This window comes from Lepidochelys olivacea (genome assembly GCF_965140295.1).
Source record: "Lepidochelys olivacea isolate rLepOli2 genome assembly, chromosome: 4".
Taxonomy (NCBI): domain Eukaryota; kingdom Metazoa; phylum Chordata; order Testudines; family Cheloniidae; genus Lepidochelys; species Lepidochelys olivacea.
In genome coordinates, this window is record NC_140414.1 from 98,589,364 (window position 1) to 98,605,744 (window position 16,381).

The 16,381-nt window shown below is 38.6% G+C and overlaps 1 protein-coding gene and 1 long non-coding RNA gene across 3 annotated transcripts in view; one reads left to right on the forward strand and one right to left on the reverse strand.

Moving 5' to 3' along the window:
- The window catches only part of LOC311519675, a 67,982-nt gene that overhangs the window by 36,237 nt on the left and 15,364 nt on the right, over positions 1-16,381 (forward strand). The gene's annotated exons all lie outside the window — the stretch shown is intronic.
- SLAIN2 (SLAIN motif family member 2) overlaps positions 7,071-16,381 on the reverse strand; it is a 60,773-nt gene continuing 51,462 nt past the window's right edge. For both annotated transcript variants that reach the window (XM_084626422.1, XM_084626423.1), the window contains 2 exons: positions 11,708-12,029; positions 7,071-9,861 (listed from right to left, as the gene is read on the reverse strand). In XM_084626422.1, coding sequence (XP_084482548.1) covers positions 9,795-9,861; positions 11,708-12,029 — 389 coding nt within the window. In that variant the 3' untranslated portion in view covers positions 7,071-9,794. The remainder of the gene's footprint in view (positions 9,862-11,707; positions 12,030-16,381) is intronic.

A 16,381-nucleotide genomic window follows, 5' to 3' on the forward strand; every position in this document is an offset into this window, starting at 1 on the left:
GATTTCACAGTTCGTGACATGTTTTTCATGTCCATGAATTTGGTAGGGCCCTAACCATGCTGTTTATCCCCCTCCCCCAAGTGCCATAGCAGGCCAAGTGAGCAGGGTTGGGACATCCCTGTATTAGGAGGATGAGGGCAACCACTTGGGAGCTGGGAGACCTTCTCCACATCAGCGGGGAGAAGTGAACCCCAGTCTCCCACATCCTGGGGAAGTGCTCTGATGACTGGGATAAAGGCTAAAAGGGTGGTACCAGCACCTCCTTGGTTTTGCTTGAAAGAGGACGGAATTGCTGAGGCACTTGGAGTGTTCATGCCTCTGGATCCTGAGTAGACACAGGTGGCTAGGTGCCTTAGAGGGGTCGGGCTTAGGCCACACCATGCTCCTTGGCACTTCTTATTAGCTAGATTAGGCAGCTGCTGGCTGGCTTGTAAGAGTTCCATTAGGCACCTAACTTTCCATATATTGTACTTAGGCACCTAACTTAGGGTTGTAAATTACACTAGGCCACAGACTGCCTAAGTCCCCTTTGTGAATTCCACACACTGAACCTGTGCAGATAGTTGATGGGCCTGAGCTAAATTTCAGTGGTATAATTGTCTCCAGATAGGAGTGGTATGCAACCTACACTAGGCATTTCTCATTTGAACATACCAGGAAGAAAAAGATACTGGTATGTTTTTCTCTGCCTGTGAAGGAGCAATCAGCTCCCATGAGGCACATCCGTAGGTGGTGGATAGGGGAACATCCGGTAGATAATAATCCTGTAGAACAGCTGCAAATGTTCAATAAGCAATGTCAGATCAACCCCCATGTCAACAGTGGATGGTGGAGTAGCTGGTGGCGCTGCTACATAGGCCCCATGACAAAGATGTCAAAGCGAATAAAAAACACCTTAAAATAAGTCTTGGTGGGGTTCATCAGGAAAAGGAAAACTGATTTCACACCAAAGGTGTCACTTGATGGCTTGGACATCCAACCTGTAAAGCTCATCCAATAGATATGCTTCACCAGCCTGGAATAGTGAAGTGGGAAGAAAGGGGAGTATGTTTTTCTCTGCTGCACCCTAAATTGTAGCATTGTCGTGTGATGGTAGTTTCTTTTCACAAAGTTTTTGTGGGGAGAGGAGAAGAGAAAAGATGATGTTAGAATTTGATTATGAAATTTTAGTATTTGATAAATACACTGTAGTGGAGCAACTTGAACTAAGCCTTCAAATTCAGTACTGAAACTTCCTTTGGGTTTGAAAATGCCATTAAATACAGGTTGAGGACAGATAGGGAAAATACTGAATTCAGCAAGATTGAGGGATGAATGAATAGCTTTTTTGGGTCACAGTGATGTAGACCTTAAACCTATTCCATCTAGACCAGTGGTTCTCAAACTTTTGTACTGGTGCCCCCTTTCACAGAGCAAGCCTCTGCATGCGACCCCCCCTTAGAAATTAAAACCACTTTAAAAAGTAGTTTTCAGAGTACCACTATTATAAATGCTGGAAGCGAAGCAGGGTTTGGGGTGGAGGCTGACAGCTCATGACCCCCGCCCCCCATGCAATAACTTCATGACCCCCCGAGAGGGTCACAACCCCTGATCTAGACACAACTGAACTAGACACGTGTCCTCTTGAAAAGAGATTACAGCTAAACTGCCCGTAGATGTCACTCTAGCATTGGACGAGCTTTTTGTATAGGAGCATGTTAAATATTACACAGGTATAAAGCACGAAGTGTGCAGTAGGTGCTCAACTGAGAGTACCTGAAAATTCTTTGCCCTCTAACTTTAAATGAAAGCAACCTGATATAGTGGAAGAAGTGTCAACATCCTATTTTTAACATTTAAATTTTAATATATTCAAAAATAAATGTATAAATAGGTCCAATGTTTCCATCTTTTGGAATTAACCCATACTTCAGTCACACCTGACTGTTGGCCATAAAGTTGAATTGTTGTCAGTGTTTCAATACCTAGTACAGAAACTTCCTTTAGAATCAAGGCTAACCATGAAGTAGTTTATATATCTAAATTATAAAACACAGGAAGGAACATTGTTTTAGGAAATATAAACTGATAGATTAGGAAAACTAATGTAGAATTAGAAAAAAACAAACCCATCACTTCCCTCCTCCACCTTGTCTCTGTATGACCATCCAGCTTGACCAACAGAAACTCCCACTGAAGGAAAAACAAAAATGAAGAATATAGACTCCTATTGCAACATACTTGCCAGAAAAGAAGGTATCAAGTGTCTATTTCCTTAAGAAGTGATCACTCAACTTAAACACTTCGAATGTGGTCCAAGCACACATTGTAGTTTGCTGAAGGAAAAAAAAAAAATAATCAGCGTCAACTTGGAAGGTAAAAAGAAAAGGAGGACTTGTGGCACCTTAGAGACTAACCAATTTATTAGAGCATAAGCTTTCGTGAGCTACAGCTCACTTCCTCAGATGCATATCGTGGAAACTGCAGCAGGCTTTATATATACACAGAGAATATGAAACAATACCTATTCCCACCCCACTGTCCTGCTGGTAATAGCTTATCTAAAGTGATTTCCAGCACAAATCCAGGTTTTCTCACCCTCCACCCCCCCACACAAATTCACTCTCCTGCTGGTGATAGCCCATCCAAAGTGACAACTCTTTACACAATGTGCATGACAATCAAGCTGGGCTATTTCCTGCATAAATCCAGGTTCTCACATCCCCCCCACCGCCATACACACACAAACTCACTCTCCTGCTGGTAATAGCTCATCCAAACTGACCACTCTTCAAGTTAAAATCCAAGTTAAACCAGAACATCTGGGGGGGGGGTAGGAAAAAACAAGAGGAAACAGGCTACCTTGCATAATGACTTAGCCACTCCAAGTCTCTATTTAAGCCTAAATTAATAGTATCCAATTTGCAAATGAATTCCAATTCAGCAGTTTGAAGATGGTACAAGAGGACTGCTAGCAATCCATATCGCCTGCCTGCTTACCGGAAGATGGTTCAATAGGACTGACTGCAGGACTAAAGAGAATGACTTGATCAAGTCACTCCAAATTTAGTCCCTGCGACTATGTCTGCCCAGGCGCTCCTGATTGACCTCACAGAGGCGACCAGGAGCACCTTGGACATGGCAATGACGGCTACCAGTCCTACTGTACCATCTGCTGCCATAAGGCAAGGGGTTGCTGCTGGTTTGTAGCAATGCAGTACCACATTTGCCAGCACCCAAGAGAGATATGGTGACGGTTACCTGAGCGGGCTCCATGCTTGCCGTGGTATGGCGTCTGCACAGGTAACTCCAGAAAAAAGGCGCAAAACGATTGTCTGCCCTTGCTTTCACGGAGAGAGGGAGGGAGGGAGGGAACGGGGGCCTGACGATATGTACCCAGAACCACCTGCGACAATGTTTTAGCCCCATCAGGCATTGGGATCTCAACCCAGAATTCCAATGGGCAGCGGAGACTGCAGGAACTGTGGGATAGCTACCCACAGTGCAACACTCCGGAAGTCAACGCTTGCCTTGGTACTGTGGAAGCACTCCGCCGAGTTAATGCACTTAGAGCATTTTCTGTGGGGACACGCACACTCGAATATATAAAACTGATTTCTAAAAAAACGTCTTCTATAAATTCAACCTAATTTCATAGTGTAGACATACCCATGGTAAGATGCAGGAACAGGTCAACTCTATGGAAAGCTAGACAGACACCTACTTTCATTGTAAAAAATGAGAAAGGGACAGTAAACATTTTAGAATGCCTTTACTGACGAGGAGGCAGAGGCGCGATCACAGGGATGGGATACATCCTCCTCCTTGCTGTTCAACTAAATAGCAGTACTCAGTTTTGGAGATAAGTGTAAATAAATGGCCAGTGTTTTTACTGGAAGCACAGAATTACCATGATTCCCCTCAAATAAGAGATTAACTTGTTTCTGTAGTTTTTGCTGTGTTTTTGTATTTCACCATGCAGTATGTAAATACTAGATTAAGGTACCCATGGCTAGTTTATATACATAAGTTACAGAACACAGACCAGATAAAAGTGGGAGAGGTATTCAATTACCTGTCCAGTTTTAACAAAGTCCTTGATTTTTATCTTTCAGTTTCTTAAATCTAGCATTGTACCCCACTAAGTATAAGGTGGGTGGTTGTTTTTTTGACAGCATGTTAAGATTTTTGGAAGCTGGTAGGTGTTAAACCAGCCTGATTCTACAGATAAAAATCCCCACCCCCCAAACTACCCAGTTTGTAGGATGCTGAGTTAAAATTAGCAAGTGGGGAATGCTGTATGAGTTATCATCACTTCTTTACAATCCTCATATAACACTAAGAAGGAAGATCCAACATCAAGCGACTAAATGAGTTGAGGGGACACAATTAGAGGGATAGGAAAATTATTCAGTGGAATGGGGCTAGAGTATTCCGAAGGGCTATAAAGAGTTTGTGCAGTTTAGTAACAAACTGTGGGCTATAAATCAGATATTAGGAGTGTAACATATAGAAGGTAGAGTCCAGCATCATAAACCCTTCCAATAGTTGGAAGACAGTACAACAGTTCTAAGTCACCATTTTAAACACAACTAGAAAAGTGTTGAGGGCAACCTAAATGAGCTGAGTTTTTGGTGTGATGCAGAAATTATGAATGATTTATCACACTTTTGTACAGTGCTGGAGAAAAGATGGAATATATAGGATTTTTCATATACTGATGCCAGAAACAAGGTAAAAAGATGGCATTATAAGGGGAACTTGCATATACCCTGGGGTTCCTGTATTGCATAACTGCAGAATTTGTAACAAAATATACCCAGAGCGCAGCAGAATTGTGATCCAGAACACCCACTTTCATTTTTTAAAATTAAGTTTCTAGTTTGATGGTTGCAAATCTCTGAACTGTTGACTGGATTTATTCCCTGCATCTGCAACGAGCCTGAAACAGCTCTGAGATGTAAATTGCTCCAGTCATGATACTCAGGGCGCTCTGGCTATGGTGGCTGTGCTGCGATGGAATTTGGCATTTTTCACCAGATACCACCCAATTCAGTATTTTTGCTCCAGAATGAGTATTTTCAAATGAGCCATCATTGTGAGTATGTTTAATTGTGGGTGAGATGCAAATGAAGGATATTAACAGTATATCAGTAAATTAACTTTGCTGCAGAGTTTGGTCTTGTACTGTACATGGGGTTTTACGTATGCTCACCTGCACCAGAATGTATAACATGGAGAAAATTCCCAAACTCAGAAAGAAGCCTTAACTGTATGTTGAAGAGGGAGTCACAAATAGGTGGAGCAGAACAGAATAAAGTGGTTAATACATTAAAAAGGATTGTTTGGAACAAGCAGCAAAGATACAAATCAATGTACTTCCTGGGTTTATAAATGTTAGCTCCTGGCTAGTCATCTCCTGGTGCATAAGGTTCCATATGTTTAGAATTCTAATGTAATTTGGACCTGGTTAACTAAAAAGATATTGGCTTCCACAGCGTGGAAATTGGATACATCTTTTGCCAACCTGGACTATTCAAGGAAGTTCACTAGCTACAAGTTTTACTGCCAATTCAACAGTGAAAATTAAGGGCACACTATGTATTGAAGAACATAAGAATGGCCCTACTGGGTCAGACCAAAGGTCCATCTAGCCCAGTATCCTGTCTTTTAACAGTGGCCAGTGCCAAGTGCCCACGAGGGAATGAACAGAACAGGTAATCACCAAGTGATCCATCCCATCACTCATTCCCAGCTTCTGGCAAACAGCGGCTGGGGGGGTCACCATCCCTGCCCATCCTGGCTAATAGCCATTGATGGACCTATCCTCCATTAGTTTATCTAGCTCTTTTTTGAACTCTTATGGTCTTGGCCTTCACAACATCCTCTGGCAAGGAGTTCCACAGGTTGACCATACATTGTGTGAAGAAATATTTCCTGTTGTTTCTTTTAAACCTACTGCCTATTAATTTCATTTGGTGACCCCTAGTTCTTGTGTTATGCATAGTAGTAAACACTTCCTTATTTACTTTCTCTACACCAGTCATGGTTTTATAGACCTCAATCATATCTCCCCTTATCCATCTCTTTTCCAAGCTGAAAAGTCCCAGTCTTATTAATTTCTCCTCATACAGAAGCTGTTCCATACCCCTAATCATTTTTGTTGCCCTTTTTTGAACCTTTTCAAATTCCAGTATATCTTTTTTGAGATGGGGCGGCCACATCTGCACACAGTATTCAAGATGTGGGCATACCATGGATTTATATGGAGGCAACATGATATTTTCTGTCCTATTATCTAGCCCTTTCTTAATTATTCCCAGCATTCTGTTCGGTTTTTTGACTGCCGCTATACATTTAGTGGATCTTTTCAGAGAACTATCTACAATGACTCCAAGATCTTTTTCTTGAGTAGTAACAGCTAATTTTAGACCCCATCATTTTATATGTATAGTTGGGATTATGCTTTCCAATGTGCATTACTTTGCATTTATCAACATTTAATTTCATCTGCCATTTTGTTGCCCCGTCGCCCCGTTAATTTTGAGAGATCCTTTTGTAGCTCTTTGCTGTCTGCTGAGGTCTTAACTATCCTTAGTAATTTTGTATCATCTGCAAATTTTGCCACCTCACTGTTTACCCCTTTTTCCAGATCATTTATCTGGACCTGCACGTGCACAATTCAGGCTGGATAAATATCTGAATCCAGTTTCATGTGATCTGAAAGGACAATGCATAAGGTCAAAAACAGAGGCCTTCACATTTAATAGAAGTCTAATTTCAATCTTCTGTACTAAAATGACAGATGAACAGGACTGGGGCCAAATATATAACTAATTAGACTCAGTACATTAATTAAGAGAGCCAATAAGCAATAGGACTAGTTACTGAGCCACTGAAATCTAAAGTTAATTTTTAAGAAAGTAAACTACTAATCCCCAATTTTACAACCTGATTTCCAGAGTTTGGCAACTTCATACACTTCTAGAATGCTCTCGAGAGAGTTGAAACTTTCAAACAAATAGGTTTTATAGAAAAACGATCCACAAGAAAAGTGCTTTGTGGTAAGAATTATTTATATTTTTCCCATTTTTACATTTTTATTAACACAAACACAGAAAAATTAAATAACTTTGGAAGCAGAATTCAAGTCTTTCTGCCTACATACATATACAATTCCAAGCTGTTGGCACAAAAAAAATCCACATTCATAAAACCCTTACTACTATATCAAACATAAATTAAGTAAATCATAGGCACTAGTTTATCAAATCCATATTTCCACACTTCCGCAATATATCTGAATCTCTAAACACAGAAAGATCTAGGATTTCCTGATATTGAGAAACTGGTACTGCACAAAGGCTTCCTAGTAAACAGACTGTCTCTTTTCAGGAAATTATTAGCTATATTTCTGTGGGAGTAGAACAGCAGATAAAAGGATGCTTATGTAACTTAAGCACAACATACCTTCAATAAGTGATGAAGGTAATTGCTGGAATTTAAAAAAATAAACAATGAACAATACTCTGATGCAGCCTTTATTTAAAAAATTAACCTGAATATCTTCATCTGAATTTTCTGATTTTCAAAACTAAAAAAAGTCAATTCAATATTTTCATAATAAAAATCACCAATTAAAATTCCTTCTCTTTTATTGAAGACTGCAGCATTGCTTTGTAACATTTTAAACAAATGTTTGGGCTTTGTTAGTGAGGCTGGTTAGTTTTGATCCAATCTTCTGTTCGTCATACTAGTTACATGAGATACCACTAACGGAATACGTTTTCTATGCCAGCAAATGACTGAAGGCTAGATCAGTAGCATGTACTGGTCGAATAGTGCAAGGTAGCTCTTTTATAACCCCTGCTGCAGTTTTCCTGCTGAATTACAGTATATTTGATGCCCTGACTTCAGAGGGTAGTCACACTTGAGAGATCTTAGTCACCATGGTATGAAGTCTTTTCATTATTGATACAAGTTGTGCTTGCAGCTGCTTGAGTAGTTACAGTTACAGTCTAGTCCCTAAAATTTTCTGTTTGGCTTTTCCCATCTCAAGTAGTGTTGCATGGCTTTTCATCCAGTAATGTTAACACTGGCTCCAAAGTCCAGAGTTCTCTGGAATTCCAGGATCAATTATCCTCTTAGTGGTGGGAGTCAAAATGCACTTACACTTCAAAGTGCTGGTACTAATGGGGTTAAAAGCTACCTACCATCCAATCCAATGTAAAGCTTTTAGTGTTCTCCAGTCATTGTACAAAAGATACCATCATGTTAGCCATTGCTGCAAACTACACATCCAGAAATCTTGTACTGAAAAATTCTACACGCAAAAAACAGTACTCCCTGTTTAACTGACCCTCCCAACACATTTTTAGTTTTAAACCTTTATATTACAAATCTTCGAAAATAGAACAGAAAAAGCAGTCTGTATGTTAATTGTAAGAAAGAATTTTTCCACTGAGTAAAATGTTAGCAAGATTGCTAATAGGTGAAAACAATATAAATGTCAATAGGTAAGTCTGAGAGCCACTAGAGGAATTTAATAGTTTGTAAACATATGTAGCAGATTTCATACTCTGTCACCAAACAAGGTAAGATACAGATATGTAAGGCAAAGTACATAGTTAAAACACTAACATGGGCAATATCATCTGCAAAAATATTTACAATTTAAAATAAACCAATTTAAGAAATGGATAAAAGTAAAAAGTAGGATACAGAAATCTTCCTCATACCATGAAATATTACTTAAATGAATATCATTTGGCATCAACAATACAACTCATTTCCTTACAATTTGTATGTTACAAGTGCATAGTTGTCTTTCCTTCTCATTAACTATTAGCATATACAGTTGTGTTCCAGGCTATAAGCATTGTGGTGTGATGATATCAGAACAAATGGATACTACTAGCTGCTCTTTCCTTTTTAAGGAAACCTGCTATAAAAAAGGTTTCCCTAAATAGTGAGCAGTGTGCTAAAAGTGTGGTACTATAGCAAAGGCCATCTTTCCTGAGCCAGGAACTATAAGGTTTAGAAAGATTGTACAACTGATACTAAGCCCTTTTGGCAATCAAAATATAAGAGCACATAAAACCGATATGTCAAACAAACAAAAAGGATGCAACCTACAGTATCTGAATGTGTGTATGTCTGCTACATCCAAACCTTTAATGATAAAACAATGCCATTACTACTATTTACCAACTCTAGGATACCTCCAGAGAGAACTGCTGGATTCTTTCTGAAGGATATATGTACCACTTTTTCCAACCAGAACCTTCTACAATTGTTTTAAGCAGGTGTTTCATTAGCACTATAGTGATCCGCAATCAGAATGTTGGCTCTGATTAACATGCTAATGTTTAAATAGTACATATTCATCAATGAATCATTCTGCCGAATTAAATGCCTCAATATGAAGTTTTGAACAATTGGAGTTTTCTATTTTACTTGCTGTTTTTCAAGATGGGCATTTCTTTGGCATTTGTTAGGTTTTTTGTCCAAACATTGGCCATTGTCATAAATGCTCAAATTGACAATTTTTAGCGAGCAAGAAAAAAAACCAAAAAACCCTAGAAATGATAGTGATTCCATGTAAAAGTGATTGTATGATCACCAAATATATGATGTTAAATGTCATTAAAGTGCTGCTTTAAAATCTCTGCCAGTTTGTGCTAATTAAAGACAGAGGTCTGGGATTTTACAAATCCTGAAAGTCACATCTGAACAGTCTGCATATCAAGCTGTCTTTTAGCTTGGTGAAGGAGTGTCCATTAACTATTGAACTTTGCATTTTTAAGCTTTGCAGTTCAGTAGCAGCCATCTTTCCAACTCTCGTCTTTCATGTTGCCATAGCTTTTAGGAGCCGGTAACGATCTAAAATAAAATGAGATTTATTTCAGTTTGGTTTGTACTTCATTTGTTCAAGCTTCAAATCATTAACATACATGAACTTAACATAAGAGTAGAATTCTCTTTTCTTGAAAACTAAACTACGTGCTTTAATCATTTTGTTTCAGAAGCATCATTGTATTACATTGCACTTAAAAAAATAAATACTAAGTTCAAGGCTTAACATTTTATATTTTGACAACTTACATTTTTAATATAGGTTTCAGAGTAGCAGCCGTGTTAGTCTGTATTTGCAAAAAGAAAAGGAGGACTTGTGGCACCTTAGAGACTAAGGTGCCACAAGTCCTCCTTTTGTTTTTAATACAGTGTTTAGTCATCTGTAAATGGTTAAATGTAGAGAACTTCATAAAACTACACACTGTGGAACTTTGAATCTGATCTGATGACATGCATCTGTTTTACAGTAAAGCAGGCAAAACCTTATTGATGAAAGGACAACTCCATCCATTTTGTTCAGCCCAGTAATACAAAATTTCAAAAAGAAAATCACCTTCTCACCATAAAAACACTAAAATAATTTTAAAGTGTAGATACAATAAACATTTGATTAGGTAAGGGGGATGGACATCTTGCTGTAAAGTGAGATCAGTTATGCAGTAGTGACTGAGCCATTAAGAAGAGACTGTTAAGACTAGTATTAAGAGTTTGCAGTCAGAAATAAGGCAGCCTTTTATTACGTTTTAAGATTGTTAAATAAATACTGAAGACAGACTAACACAGTCTGACACTTCACTTCCATTGTACCCAGTAGCAGAAATGTATTTTCAGCAAGACAGGTAATTAAATTATTTTCTAACACACATGTGAGGAGACCTGTGCACCCTGACCACAGATTTTAGAAATAAGCAAAAACAGCTGAGGTGTGTTCCTCTTCCTAAATATCTAAATCACTACAGTATTTCACTTAAGGCAGTGTGGCCTGTTGGGGAGGACAATGGACTTACAAGTCGAGATCTCAGTTCTTGGTTCCAATTCTGCCACTGACCTTTGTGAAAACTTGGGCAATTACTTCCTCTTTGTACGTGAGGTTTCCTCTGTTTGTATAGCACTTTGAGATGATTTAAGAAAAGCTCCATAAAAGAGCCAAGTATTAATAAAATCTGCATAGATTGCCCATTCCTTTTAAGGGCTCAATAGTTGATAACTTGGAACTGAATACAAGTCTCTGAACACATTGTTTCTATTCAAATAATTAACTACGATTGGCATCTGAACTTACATAATAGTAAACAGAACTGCACATTCACTGCAGAATAAAAAACAGGTTTAAGAACTGAACTACTTTACGAGCATCATTATGGACATCTTAATGTATTTCACATGATTTATTTGAATTGTTTAGCAGATGAAAATTTTTTGTTTAGCAGAATGCACCAAAAGATCTATCTTCTAAACTTGAACACTGCTTTTGAATTTACCTTTTACTTCTTTACTCATTTCTGAAAGTAACTGTCTAGTGGAAGTACCTTTAATATGTGGGTCTGTCTGTGTGGATAAATACTCACTTTTAAAATTAAAGAACTTCAGTTCTAAACTACATTCAGTAATACAATCCAAGTATACTATCAGCTTTACATCTGATACAAGCTCTTTTTGCAGGGGTGGAAGGGAGTATCATTTATTATGACAGGAGAATGGACTATGCAGAATTTAGTACAGTAGGCCTGGGTTATCTTTATATGTTCCCATTCTTTTTTAAAGTTAATAGTTACTCTAGCCTTCTGTAGTAATGTACAAGATACAAAAATAGAGTTAAGGAAAGTGTTAGTTTCTGAATACAGAACTTAAAATCCTCCCTCAGATTACTCACCTGCGAACAGGCTGTGCAAGTTTGCTGCGAGGCACTGGTATGCCCCCAGCAGAAGGGGCACTTGGTCTAGGCAAGCCACTCCTCACCCCTGTTGTCCCTGCTGGTCTGGTAAGAGTAGTACTATTGATACTGCTGGCAGGGCTTGGAGAGCCTGAATTCTGAGCTGCAAGAGGCCCTGGTGAAGAACTGCTGTGTGTCAGTTGTGTAGCTTCTGGAGGAGCAGCAGCAGAACCAGGTCCATGGTTACTAAATGCTTTCACTGGCTGTCGGAGAGCCAGAGGTGATGGTGCCGCAGGGGAGCGGAATTTACTTGGAGATGGTACTGGAAAATGACATACACAAAACAATCTATCACTTTCACTAGAAGTAATCTTGAGTTATGGCTATGAGTGACAGTTTAATAAAAGGGAATGCAAATTTTCACGTGGAAAAGGTAGATACAACAAAATAGTACATGTATTGGAATGTAGCCAATAAAACAGCATGGAGAAGGGGAGGTCAGATAACCTGCTAGTATCAAGTAATTGCTGCAATTTTTAGAAATTGTAGAATTATAGCAATGTAGACTTGGACAGGGCCTCAAGAGGTCATCTAGTTCGGTGGTTCTTAACCAGGGGTCCAGTGCCCACGAGCAAGTTTCAGGGGGTCCGCCAAGCAGGGCCGGCATTAGACTTGCTGGGGCCCAGGGCAGAAAGCTGAAGCCTGAGTTACTTAGCTTCACAGGGCCCCCTGTGGCATGGGACCCCAGGCAATTGCCCTGCTTGCTATCCCCTAACACTGGCCCTGGCTTTTATATGGAGAAACACAGTTGTCATGGCACAGACAGGATGTGGAATTTTTATAGCATGTGGGGGGGGGCCTCAAAGAAAAGGGTTGAGAATTCCTGGCTCTAGTTCATCTCCTCATGCTGAGGCAGCATTAAGTATATATAGACCATCCACGACAGATGCTTGTCTAACTTGTTCTGAAGCTGCTACACAGATAGGCATTCCAAGCCTTCCCCTAGGTAACTGTTCCAGTGCTTTACTATCCTTATACTTTGGTAATTTTTTCTAATATCCAACCTACATTTTCCTTCCTGCAACCTAAGCCAATTAATACTTCTACCTTAATACCTTCTATTAAGGTCCGCCCTCAGTCTTCTCTTCTCTAGACTAAACAGGACCAATTCTTTTAAGCTGTCCTCATTGGTTAGGTTTTCCAAACCTCAATTTTTGTTGCTGTCCTCCAGAGTCTCCTCTAATTAGTTCATATCTTTCTTAAAGTGTGGTGCCCAAAAGTGGACAGAGATTGCCAAGTAAAGCAGAACAATCACCACCTATGTCTTACAAATGACACTTTTGTTAACACATTCCAGAATGATACTTCCTTTTTTTTTTGGTAACATCATATGGTTGACTTATTCAATTTGTGATCCACTATCCTTTTCTGCAATACTGCTGCCTAGTCAGTTATTTCAGTTCTTTATTTGCATTTGATTTTTCCTTCCAAAGTGTAGTACTTAAAGATCTTGACATCTCAGGCCTGTAACTCCACTCACCTTATGTGAACAATTTTTATTTTGGATTCATGAACAAGACTGTTCTCTTTATCAATCACGGTAAACGCCAAGAAAGATTTTGTACCTGAGTTATGTTAGTTTTGCAAGAGTATTCTGTTCAAAACAATATCTAAAATAGAAGTATCTGTTAAGAATAAATTTATGACAACTCTCAGTTGCTTCAGATTTGTTTAAATGGAAGTGTTGCACTCCTCAGTGAGAAAATTTTAAAAAAGCACATTGCTAAATGGAAGTTCTGAAGATACTAGGTTGCTGTACTATTGCTGAAGGTTAGTTACACATGCATTTCTAATTCTGTATACTGATTTTGATGCAATGAGACTTTGCTAAGGAAAAATCTAAGGATCCTAAAGGTTACTCTTAAGCCTTGCCTCTTAACTTAGTCCGTTAACCACAGGTAAAGACCAAGCATACTGATTTGATAATGTTAAAGTCTGAGCTACCATAAACATAAGAACGTGAGCCTAAAAGCAAATATACTAGAGTATTTAGTAAAGTACAGATAGAAAACTATGATTAACAGCCTTCCTCCCAACAAGATATTTATCAAACTTTTCCTGGGAAAATCTGCAAGCCAAGGAAGCCCCATTTGCAGTTTGTTTCACTTAATCATTTAGACAAGCAATACTTTTATGCCTTACTTCTCTTGGTGTTCAAGAAGCTACATAAAGTTTACACACAGTGGCTTGGTCTAAACAAACTCATGTTGGCATAGTTACGTTGGTGAGGGGTATGAAAACCCCCAGTGCAGGAACAGCTATGCCAGCAGAAGAGTGCTTCTGTTAACATAGCTAACAACGTTGGGAGATGGTGTCCCTTCTGTCAGTAGTCTATACTAAGTGGCTATGCCAGCATAGTGTAGACAGTATTAACATCTGTTAACTTGCTTTTCTGATATGGGTTAAAAAGGGAGCATTCTCCCTGAAACTTCTAGTATAATGGGAGTTACCCTAACAAGAGTTCCCTTGTGCATCATATGACACTAAATAGCATGTTGCTGACATTTAGCAATACATTTTTGTCATCTGCCTTATTGATAGAAAGATACTGACTAAAGGATATTTAAATTACCAGTGTCACCAATGCATGTAAATCATTCTTAGTAGTGCGTTAGTGTACCACCTGTACAATACATCTTAAACTTTAGTCTCCAAATAAAATATTAGAAGCTATTAATAATACAGTCTAGTTTTTATTAAGCCTTAATACTGTTTAAAAAAGTAAAACAGAATATTTGAACCAAATCTATTTTCTTGTGATCTTAATAGAATTCCACTAGCCTTAAAAGTAGCTTATCATCACCTTGTTAGGTGGATTCAGTGATAAAGTAGACATAGGAAATTAACAGATTAAATTTATTCAGAAAAATACAACAGTAAAATGAGTGTTCAAGAAGTGAATGTAGCTGTTGTGAATTTGGTGTTCCACAAGTGAATATACTATACCAATTTGTCATCATTTGTATCTGCTGGAGGTCACAATCAGGGTTGGATCCGCATTGTGATATAGATGCAGTACAAACTTGAAGGAGATAGTTCCTACCCCACAGAGCTTATTAATCTCTCTTTTAGGCAACACTTGACAATTCAAACAAAGGAGGTAAAGCAGAGGGAGGGAACAACTAAAATAATAATAGGGGCATATGGTTGCAAATTAGTTAGATACACAATCAGTAGGTTGCAAGTTGCTGCTTATGAACTATATTTAATACAATATTATATGCACACAAAAATATGATCTCCATATTTCCACCAGCCTCCAGATTGGCCATTTTCCATAGACATCATAGCAGAAGTGGGTCTTGAGGAGGGATCTGAAGCAGTGGATAGTGGCTCTCTCAATAAGGAAGGGGTAGCGAGGAATAAAGCATGAAGCTGCTTATGCAAGAAACTGACAAATAAGTGGCGGAGCCTAGCATCATTAGACATGGACAATGCAATAAGCTACAAGAGCAGATAAACAGAGGAGGTGCTACATCATCATGTACAGCCTTAAAGGCAAGGAACAGATTATAACTGATCAGTGGAGAAGAAGAAACCAGAAGAGGGATTCAAAGGGGAAAAAAAAAAAAAAAGAGTGCTGTGGCCAGAATGACTTGACAGGAAGATTATTTTAGCAGCAACAGTCTGCATGGACCCAAGAAGGGGCACAAATCTGCAGGACTGGGTTTTAACTAATAAAGATTTCTATTTTTTAAAGATGCAATACTGCTAGTAACTTAAGGGTGTTTACTGAAATTGCAAAAGGTCTAAGTCATGCAATAGTTTAAACATAAAATGTTCCTACAGTCTTTGATAGATCTCATCCAGTTGTAGAACACATATATGACATCACATTCATCACCTTGACTACACCGTTTTAAACCAGCCAAGGATCATTGCTCTTACATCACACTAAATGGCCTTTAGTTTTGGTTTGTTATGATGTTTGAGGTACTCTCTTGCAGGCACAAAAGGAAGAGGGTTTCTAGGCAAACTATGGGACTTGTAAAGTAGTAACATTCTTAAGAATACGACATAATTAGAGATAGTTTGCAAGTTTCCAGTAGAGATATGTAGCCAATAAAATAATGTAAACCTCCCAATTCTCCAAAGACAGTTTTCTTCTGAACTACAATATTATGAATAGGCTTCCAGTCTGAGCTATGAATTCATAAAATACTTCAGTCACCACAACACTACACTGTCCACTTATTTTTAACAGTTGTATTTGTTTTGAGAGACAGAAGTTCTTAACAAGGCAAAGCACTTGGTTTAAATAATTCATTCTTTGATTAACTCCAAACCACAGCCAGCATGACATACTGGTAATTATTGGCAGATGGCCTAATAATTCTGTTCCATGTAGCAAAAGTACTTTGCCTAGAGAACACTTTTGAACATTGTTCAAAAAAGGTCAGTTTGGCATCTTTAGAATAGAAAGGAGACTTACCTGTAAGCAGAGTTCGCTGAAGAACAAAGGAATAAACTCTTGGATTAATGAATAAGACTTGCTTGTTCTACAATGGTGGGGCATATACAATTCAAGTGCTATATATACACACACACACACACCACTAACACAAGCAGTTAAATTGAACAAAAGAAGAAAGTGTTTGAGAACTCTACTTACAA